The sequence below is a fragment of the Piliocolobus tephrosceles genome, chromosome 20 (assembly GCF_002776525.5).
Source record: "Piliocolobus tephrosceles isolate RC106 chromosome 20, ASM277652v3, whole genome shotgun sequence".
Lineage (NCBI taxonomy): Eukaryota > Metazoa > Chordata > Mammalia > Primates > Cercopithecidae > Piliocolobus > Piliocolobus tephrosceles.
In genome coordinates this window covers 496,515-506,335 of record NC_045453.1, presented here as the reverse complement: position 1 = coordinate 506,335, position 9,821 = coordinate 496,515, and the positions used below count along the sequence as shown (strand labels likewise).

General features: G+C 55.4%; 1 protein-coding gene across 1 annotated transcript; it reads right to left on the bottom strand.

Moving 5' to 3' along the window:
• Positions 1–1,174: 1,174 nt before the first annotated feature.
• Positions 1,175–4,959, bottom strand: GFRA4 (GDNF family receptor alpha 4). The gene is made up of 6 exons (XM_023220243.2): positions 4,917–4,959; positions 2,881–3,226; positions 2,692–2,801; positions 2,463–2,597; positions 2,094–2,185; positions 1,175–1,910 (listed from the first exon to the last, which is right to left on the bottom strand). The coding sequence occupies exons 1-6, from the start codon at positions 4,957–4,959 to the stop codon at positions 1,830–1,832; spliced, it is 807 nt and encodes a 268-aa protein (XP_023076011.1). The 3' UTR covers positions 1,175–1,829.
• Between the last annotated feature and the right edge of the window lie 4,862 nt (positions 4,960–9,821).

Sequence of the window (9,821 nt, the reverse complement as noted above, 5' to 3'; positions counted from 1 at the left end):
TTGCAGTGAGCCAAGATCACGCCACTGCACTGCAGTCTGGGTGACAAAGCGAGGCTGTCTCAAAAAAGAGAGTCCTGACTGAAGCTGAGAGGCTGGTGGACAGCCGCCAGGAAGTAGTGTTTGTGGGTCTGATGTGAGCTGCTAAGTCCACACCTGATCTCAGAGCTGGTGGCTCTTTTTCCAATCAGGACAGTTCCAGACCTGAGTTTTGGTGTGGTCTGTACCTAATCCCTGTGTCTTAGGTCAGGATCTCTAGAAGCCAAGCTCAAGACAGGAGTTCTCAAATGCCATGGTTTATGGAGGGAATGCCTTGTGGGGGAACCTGCCAGTGAGGACAGTAGTAGGAGTAGGGCAGGGGCAGGAGCTGAGCCAGGTGGGGGTCCCAGCTGGAGTCTAGCCTCAGCTTGACCCCACAGGGGCTCTGGAGCAGGAACAGCACACGGCATTGTCCCCTGAGGCAGTCACTGGCTGCAGTTGCCTCTGGGAGCACAGTAAAAGCAGACAGGCATTTCTGGGAGTACAATTCCCTACAGAAGGGGGCAGCTCTGAGCTGTGTTACCAGCCACCATTCCCAGTGGCTGAGGGATGCGCTGCACTGGCCCAGAGAGGTCTCTGAGCAAGGCCCCCACAAGCTCCACTTCAACCTCCTGCCAAACCTCAAGCAGACTGAGAAGAAGCTGCTAGAGACACACGAACCCTTTCCTCATCAGGAGTCTCCATGCTTTGGAGGAAGAAGGAGGCAGGCAGGAGGCGGGAGGATCGCTTCACCACAGAGGTTCAAGGTTGCAGTGGACTGTGATCATGCCACTGCACTCCCACCTGGTGACAGAGTGAGACCCTGTCTCAACAACAAACAGACCAAAAAAAACCAATGCTCTTAGCATCTGCTGGGTCCACACTGGGCAGTGTGTGTGACACAGCCACCCCCAGCTGCAAGGGAGGCTGGGAAATGCAGTTTCATTATCTGAGGGGAGAAGGAAAGAAGAGACAAAAGCAATGAAAATTCCTGCCATGAGGAGCTGAGAGCTGATTCATTTCAGCCTCCTTAGGTGAGGTGATGGGGCCCAGAAAGGTTCTGAGGCCACTGGAGGTCACACAGGCCAGCAGGGATACATCCGGCGGCAGACCCTGGTCCCCAGGCTCCAGGACACAGATCACATAAAAGCAAGGTCAGTCTCAGCACACGTAGGTTTAATAAGCACTGCATGTTATTCTTACAGCTGCAGGAAACCAGGGGAAAGATGGCCACAGGGCCAATGCCAGGCAGGGCACAAGGTGGGGCCCATCAAACAGCATATGGGGAACAGGGAAGACTCTGCCAGCATGGTCATGTAGGTGGCTACAATGGTGGGTAATGCCCAGCTGGGAGGATGCAGTGTTAGAAGGGGTCTTGTCCGACGGATTCCTTAAGGGGTTATCTGCTTGGGAGGCTGATATAATTTCCTAGAATTCTGGGATTTTTGAATGGTCTCTGACCTTCTCTAGGGGATCTGGGGCTCCAGGGAGGTCTCAGCTACAAAAGTGACCCTCTCCTGACCCAGCCTTGTGAGAGACGCCAGTGGTTTCAAGGTCTGTGGATAAAGGGAGCTACAACCAAGATGCCTCCTGACAGGGAGACCAGGGGCTTTGCAGTCAGGCCCCAGCCTACATCCCTCGCCCCAGGGGATGGCACACAGGGTCCCCAGACCTACAAAGGGCAGCAGGGTGAGAGCACCAGGGCCGGCTTGGGGGGTAAGCCAGTCCCTTTTTGAGGGGCCAGCAGGCCAGAGAGGCAGCCCAGGCAGGCAGGATGGGGTAGCTAGCTGTGCTGTTCAAGGTCGCTGTCCTAGTCAGAGCAGGGCCGGGAGAGCCAGGACAGGAAGTATGGAGAGCAGACAGCGTCCCTCCAGGGCCCTGACTGCGAAGGACACCTTGGGGGTGGGAGCCAAGTGCAGACTTGAGGCAAAAGCCTGGCTCTGCCCTCTGCCTGCACCCCGACCCCAAGCCCTTCATGCCTCCACCCAGGTCCACCCGACACGGAAAGGTGTGAAGGTGACAGTGGGGAAAGTGACAGTGGGGGAGGTGCCAGCTCACCCTCCCTTCCCTGCACCTACCTGCAGGAGGCTGTGCTCTGGGTCCCCCTGGGGGTTCAGCTGGTCCAGCAGGACTGGGGGCCACCCTCTGGCAAAGGCCTGAATGGCACCATCTATGAAGGGAGGGGTCCAGGGTGGGCTTGGCTGGGAAACCCTAGCACAGGGCCCAGCACAGGGGACAAAATGAGAGAACTACAGCTGCAAAGCCTGGCTCCTTGGGACGGAAGGTGCGTGGTGAGGAATAACAAAATAATAAGGACAGTTGTGACAGAGTGACTTAACTGTACAGTCTTCCATTCTCCCCTCTAAAATGGTTCCTGGCCAGGCGGCTTGGGAGGGGGCAGTAAGCGCCGCCCCAACTCCCCCTCCACCCCCGACCCGGCCCCTCACCCAAGCAGCGGTTCCTTGTAAAGAGCCCCCGGAAGGCTTCGCAGTCCTCACGCCCGTTCCCGCTGGCTCCGCAGTCGCACCAGGGCGCCACGCGCGCGCTCACGTTGTCCACGTAGTTAGGGGTGACGGCGGTGCCTGCGGGGACCCCGAGGGCGAGGTCATCGGCCCACCCAGGCGGAGATATCCCCTGGAGAGCCCCCGCCCACGCCCAGATCCCAGCCGTGCGTACCCACGAGGCCCGCGTAGGCGCGCAGGCAGCGGGCGCGCTGGTCCGGCAGGCAGCCGTCAGGGGCGCTGGGCGCGGGAGCGCATGAGGCCTGAAAGGCCAGGAGGCGCGGCCTGCGCGGCGGGAGGGCGGTGAGCGGGAGAGAGGCTCCGCCCCGACCCTCGTCACTGCCCCGCCTCCGCCCGCGCGCACCTGCAGACCCGGCTGCGCTCGCAGAAGTTCAAGGGCTCAAGGCAGGAGGGCGGCGCGGGGCCGGGCCCCGAAAAGGCGCAGGAGGGCACGAAGGTCTGTCGCCGGCGCTCGGCGCACGCGGAGCCCGCGCACGGGCAGAAGAGCAGTGCGTGGGTGAGGGCGGGCGGCCCGCGGGCGAAGAAGCGGCGCAGGGCGCGGCGGCAACGGGCGCGGGGACAGCCCCCCTGCGCGGCCCGGCTCAGGCACTGCGCCACGTACTCCGAGCGCAGCCGCTGGCACTGCGCGTCCGCCGTGCAGGCTTCGGCCGCGTCCACACATCGGTTCCCTCCGGCCGAGCTCACCGACCCTGGGAAAGGAGCGGGCAGGCTGCAGGTCTCCGTGCGTCCCGCGTGCACATTTCACCCAGCCCGTCCACGCCCCCGGAAGGTGGGGGACACTGAAAACCCGAGAAGGCACAGAGTGTGGCCCAGAAGCGGGGCCGACTGGCATTGATAGGCTCTCCATCGTGGGGATGGGCAGCGGCGGGCTCTGGAGGGCCCTGCAACACGTCAGGGATGGAGAGAGAGCATCAAGGCTGAGGCCTTCCCCAGAAGCTTAGGCCCCTCCTTCCCAGGCATCATCACCATTCCCAGAACGGCCTCACAGGTCCAAAGACGGGTCCAGGGGCTCCTCCCACACTCACGGGCACTACCTGATGGGGGAACGATGAGGCTTTCTGGGGATCTGGCCAATAGAGACTTTAAAACGACAGATGGCATAGAAGACAGTGGCTGCTCCTAGTCTCCTAATGACAGGCTGGGACGCCATACCTTTCCTCTTCTACCCCTCCACCTCGTCCCTTATCCCCCACCATGGAGACGCTTTGGGTAGGTCTATTGGTTTCTGTTTCTCCCTCTTTCCTGACCTCGTGCTCCTCATTCCTGATGCTCCCTTGAGTCGAGGTCATCCTGCCCCATCCAGGGTAACTGTAAGTTGGGACTTGGCAGCCCCTTCCCAGAACTTGAGTCACCAAAACCAGGCTAATCGAATCCCCCCCAGCCTCCACAAGTTCTCAGTCTGGAGCATCTCATTCAGACTAGAAGCCTTTCTGGTGCCCAGCCTGAGTGGATGTGCACAGCCTGGCCCCTCATCCATCTCCCTGTGTGTTTGTGCCCAGGGGTTAGGGGGTGATCTCCCACCCCAAGGCTGGGAGCAGGGTGCCTCTCTGGCAATGGCCGTGTCTTTCAGGCCGTGGATTGGACCGCGTGGTGAGAGTGATTCCTGCTGTGACTTCAGCACCGGCCTCTGCAGGAAGGATGAACATAGATGGAGGGCTTAGAATGGTCCCTGAGTAGAAGGGATAGATGGCAGTGGGGTCTCCCTTCCTCCCCTCCTCAAAGGGCACACTTTGCTCTCCCCTCACAGCCTTGCCAGGCACATCCCCAGGTCTCGGCTGCACACACCAGCACCTCGTGTGGCCTAAGGGTTTGAACCCACCTCTGCCTGTTGCTTACCTGTCACCCTTGCCCAGAACACCCTTACCCCGTCTCCACCCTCATAGCAGCTCATCTCAGATGCAAAATCTCCACCTTAAACCTTTACCAGATTCCACTTTTCACAGTACACTCAGTAAAGTGACCCCTCCCTCCGCGACATCCACGCAGGGAAGGAGCAGTCCTAGAAGGTGGAACAACAGATGAACAACACCGAAGATTCACGGCAAGGAATCTGTGCAGTGAGTAGGAGGGCTGGGGCTGAGGGGAGGGTGAGAGAGTTGGGAGACGGCAGACAATAGGCAAAAGTTCCTGGGGCAGGGGTGCCAAGGCTGAACTCGGGACGGGGGTGGCGGTGGTGGCTTGACTGGGCTGGGAGGCGAGGTGCTCAGCACATAGTGGGGTCTATTGCCAGGTGTCCCCAAGCCCTGCGCACGGGCCTCTCACTGGCAACCCTTCTTGTGGTTCAGCTTTTTCTGGAATCTCTTGCCCTCCCACCTTGTCACTGAGGAGCAGGGACAGAGAAGCCAGGGTTCGGGGTCCAGAGGAGACAGGGGCGCTCACCCAGTAACAGCAGCAGCAGCACAAGCCCCAGGCAGCAGACCATGCTTGACCTTGAACAGAGAAGGATGGCTGGCAGAGCCCTAGTCTGATAGGCGCCACCTTCCTAGCGCCTCTGGAGCAGGAGCACAGTGAAAACCCAGCTGTCTACGCTGATACCCCTGGGAGGAGCCTTTGCTGCGACAACTCCCCGCCCTCACTAAGTCTCCACCCCAGGCTGCACCTTCAGGTAAACCTGGGAGCCACCGGATTCCGCACCTGCATGTGCCTAGATGGACCCCAACACGCTAGCCCCACCACTCACACCCAGCAACACACAGACAACCACCCAGGGAGCCCTGGTCCCTCCCATGCTAAATTAGGAACACTATGAAACAGCGTTTTTCTTTTCCTTTTTTATATAATTTTATTTTAAACTTAAAAATTTTTTTGAATAGAGTAGGGGTCTCACGCTATTGTCCAGGCTGATCTTGAACTCCTGGGCTCAAACGATCCTCCCACCTCGGCCTCTCAAAGTGCTAGGGTGACAGGTGTGAGCCACCATGCCTGGCCTATTTTAAACTTCTTATTGTTGACTAATTTTAGACTTGCAGAAAAGTTGGAAAATATAAGCATTTTCCTTACACCCTTCACCCAGCTTCCCCTAATGCTACATCTTACTTAATCGTAGTCCAATCGTTACAGCTAGGAAACTACCCTGTGTACAATCCTATTAACAAAACTGTAGACCATTTTGCGTTTCCCATTTTTCCACTAATGTCCTTTTTCTGTTCCAAGATCCATTCTAGGATCCCATGTCACAGTTATCTCCTTATTCTCCTCAGTCTGGGAGTTCCTTCATCTTTCCTTATCCTTACCCTTGACGCTTTTGAAGAATCCTGGCCAGTTATTTTGTAGAATGTTTCTCTTGAGTTGTCTGATGTTTTATTCTGATCAGAATGAGACACAGCATTGTTTTGACTAACAAAAAAGTTATTCTATAAGTAAATATTGAGGTTAAAAATCTCATCCAACCTGAGCAACAGAGTAAGGCCCTGTCTCAAATAAAGTCTCAATACTGAGATTTTTTTTTTCTTTTTTCTTTTTTGAGGCAGAGTCTCGCTGTGTTGCCCAGGCTGGAGTGCAGTGGCACGATCTCGGCTCACTGCAAGCTCCGCCTCCCGGGTTCACTCCATTCTCCTGCCTCAGCCTCCCGAGTAGCTGGGACTACAGGTGCCCGCCACCGCGCCCGGCTAGTTTATTGTATTTTTAGTAGAGACGGGGTTTCACTGTGTTAGCCAGGATGGTCTCGATCTCCTGACCTCGTGATCCACCCACCTCGGCCTCCCAAAGTGCTGGGATTACAGGCTTGAGCCACCGTGCCCAGCTGAGATTTTTAAAGTGACAAAAAAGCTCCCCCCATGATTTGTCTTGACTTTTTTTTTTTTTTTGAAATGTCTTGCTCTGTCACTCAGGCTGGAATGCAGTGGCACAATCTTGGCTCACTGCAACCTCCACCTCCTGGGTTCAAGCAATTCTTCTGCCTCAGCCTCCCGAGTAGCTGGGATTCCAGGTGCCTGCCACCTGTAGATATGAGGTTTCACCATGTTGGCCAGGCTGGTCTCGAATTTCTAACCTCGAGTGATCCACCCACCTCAGCCGCCCAAAGTGCTGGAATTACAGACATGAGCAACTGTGCTCGGCCTCATTAGCATCTTAAATCTCCACACAGGGGTGTGTTTCTTACTATTATAATGAGCAGAGGATCAGTTTGAGGACAAGTAAAATAAAAATGCGCTTGCTCTCTAGAGTCCCTGCTGAAGATAGCTTTGCTTGAATGAGCTCAATTGCAGTGCCAATGCTGAGGCTTGATTGTACGGTCACCACAGTTGCTGCTGCGCACCTAGAACGTGGTTACTTTCTTGACTACCTATCCTGCCTCAGTACATCTGTCTGTGGTTTGTGGTGGTTCACTTCCTAATTTTTTTAATGAATTGGAGGACTGTGATGTGCTTTCTACTGCGCTAACCACGGCCACTGAAGCAAAATGTAAACCAAGATGCCCCTGCAGTAGTTGTGCTTCACTCTGCAACATCTGTTACCGGAAAGGGTCCAGATTCAGAACCCAGGAGACAGTTCTTGGATCTCCTGCAAGAAAGAGTTCGAAATCAGTCCGTAAAGTGAAAGCAAGTTTATTAGGAAAGTAAAAGAATAGAAGAATGGCTCCGTAGACAGAGCAGCCCTGAGGGCTGCTGGTTGCCCATTTTTATGATTATTTCTTGATTATATGCTAAACAAGGGTGGGTTGTTCATGTCTCCCCTTTTTAGACCATGTAGGGTAACTTCCTGATACTGCCATGGCATCTGTAACCTGTCATGGCGCTGGTGGGAGTGTAGCAGTGGGGAAGACCAGAGGTCACTCTCCTCGCCATCTTGGTTTGGGTGGGTTTTAGCCAACATGGTTTTTTTGTTTCTTTGTTTTGTTTTTTGAGACAGAGTCTCATTCCAGGCTGGAATGCAGTGACACGATCTCAGCTCACTGCAACCTCCACCTCCTGGGTTCAAGCGATTCTCCTGCCTCAGCCTCCCGAGTAGCTGGGACTACAAGGGCACGTCACCACGCCCGGCTAGTTTTTGTACTTTTAGTAGAGATGAGGTTTCACCTTGTTAGCCAGGCTTGTCTCAAACACCTGACCTCAGGGGATCCACCCACCTCAGCCTCCCTAAATGTTGGGATTACAGGCATGAGCCACTGCGCCCGGCCTATTGCAAACTGTTTTATCAGCAAGGTCTTTAATGACTTGTATCTTGTGCTGACCTCCTATCTCATCCTGTGATGCAGAATGCTGTAACTGTCTGGAAACGCAGCCCAGTAGGTCTCAGCCTTATTTTACTCAGCCTCTATTCAAGATGGAGTTGCTCTAGTTCACAGGCCTCTGACACATCCTCTTGTGTTCTGGTGTGTGGCAGGAAAGAGGGATGAGGGAAGGAAACGCAAGACCAAGCTCTGACCACACAGGGCAGGTGCACTCTCCCACCTGTCTGTGGGTGCCACAAGTCAAGGGAGGGGGCGGGACAGAAGAAGGCATGACAGATGGCCCCACAGAGTGTCAGAGGAAACCCAGTCCCTCCCGGGGCAGCCCAAGCAGCTGATAGTTGGGTGACCAAGAGAGGGCGTCACAGCTGAGCTGGGCTCGCTCACTGCCCCCAGCTCGATGTCCACTCTGCCCCTCAGCACCCCCTGCTCAGCCTCAGGGTCCGTGCCTGCCCTCCTGCTTCCCAGTCACTTCTGCGTCCCTCCTGCTTTTCTGCTGTTGGCCCCATGCCAGCTCCCTTCCGCTGAGCTTCTGGTTTCCAGTTCTCCAGCACAGCCAGGTGATCTCGGGCTCCAGACAGGCCTCTCTGCCCCAGACTGGGACTTCCCCTCCCACAGCCCTCTTTCCTACCCACTTGGCCTCCCCAGGGTTCGCCTCTGAATGGGGAAGGGGTGGAGGGGGTGCTTAGGGAATAGTCAAGAGGGCAGAGTTGGCCTCCCCTAGGGTCCCTTGTAGCTGGAGTGCCATGGGGTCTAGACATCCCCTCCTGAAGGGTAAGAGCAGGGGAGGTATATTAGCGTGTTTTTTTAGATTCTTTTTTTTTTTTTTTTTCCTCTTTTGAGACGGAGTCTTGCTTTTGTCGCCCAGGCTGGAGTACAGTGGCGCGATCTCAGCTCACTGCAACCTCTACCTCCCATGTTCAAGCGATTCTCCTGCCTCAGCCTCCCGAGTAGCTGGGATTATAGGCACATGCCACCACAACAGGTTAAGTTTTGTATTTTTAGTAGAGATGGGGTTTCACCACATTGACCAGGCTGGTCTCGAACCCCTGACCTCAAATGACCCACCTGCCTTGGCCTCCCAAAGTGCTGGGATTACAGGCGTGAGCCACCATGCCTGGCCTTAGATTCTCTATTTTATGATGGTTTAACATCTCGGGGTGGCGACTTGTTGGCTGGACAGAAACTGCTTGATTCTTGGGGATCAGAAACAACTCATGCCTTTCATATGCAAACCGACCAATCTTGAGTCCATACACCAACCACCCGCTTCAAGGAACTCTCATGTACCAGGCCAGTATTTCCCCTGTCTTAAACCAGCTCAGGGCCAGGTACCGACCCAGACAACTAGGCCCAACCCCACGCCCCAAAGCCTACCAGAATGATTCAAAATGCCAATCCTACCCTCTTCCCCCAGCCCCTTGCCTCCCCAGTGGAAACAGCGCTGAGGGCTGTGGCCTGTGCCTTCCACTCGCTCCTGATTCTGTCCCTGGACCAAACCTAGTGCATCCCCACTGTGGCCCTGCAGGGTGGGAAACTGAGTAATAACTTCTTTCAACAGCATTGGCCTCTGTGTCATCATTCAGTCACCTTCATAAATTAAAATTTCACAACTACAACTGAGGCAGGAGGGGGCTTTAGAGAGCATCTCACCTGGCCCCTTGGACTGGTGGAGTGGAGCCCGAGCTGAGGTTGCCTCCCCGCACTCAGTTTTGGGATGGTTTTGTTAATGTGGCAAAAGCTGGCTGATACAGGCCACTCAGCAGCTCTTGCATGAAGCAATGGGAGAATGTGAACACCCAAGGGAGGCAGGAGTGACAGAGCAAAGAGGGTGTTCAAACTAGGCAACACCGTCCTGTGCCCAGACACATGCCTGAGACCCTGGCTGCCATCAAGGCTTGGCCTGCCAGCCACCACCCTGCTAGCCACCACCCTGTGGGGTCCTCAGGGCACCCCATAGGGTTGAATTTACGTATAGAAAAGACTAACCAAGGTCCAAGTGCAATATGTCTTTCTAAAATTTATTTTAGAGACAGGGTCTTGCTGTGTCACCCAGGCTGGAGTGCAGTGGTGTCGTCATAGCTCACTGCAGTGTTGAACTCATGGTGTCATCA

Coding starts and splice junctions, on each gene's coding strand:
- GFRA4 (XM_023220243.2), bottom strand. CDS start 4,959: ATGGTCTGCTGCCTGGGGCTTGTGCTGCTGCTGCTGTTACTGG. Junction 3,227..4,916: donor GCTGCTGCTGCTGTTACTGG/GTGAGCGCCCCT, acceptor CTCCTTTCCCAG/GGTCGGTGAGCTCGGCCGGA. Junction 2,598..2,691: donor CGCCTACGCGGGCCTCGTGG/GTACGCACGGCT, acceptor GGGTCCCCGCAG/GCACCGCCGTCACCCCTAAC.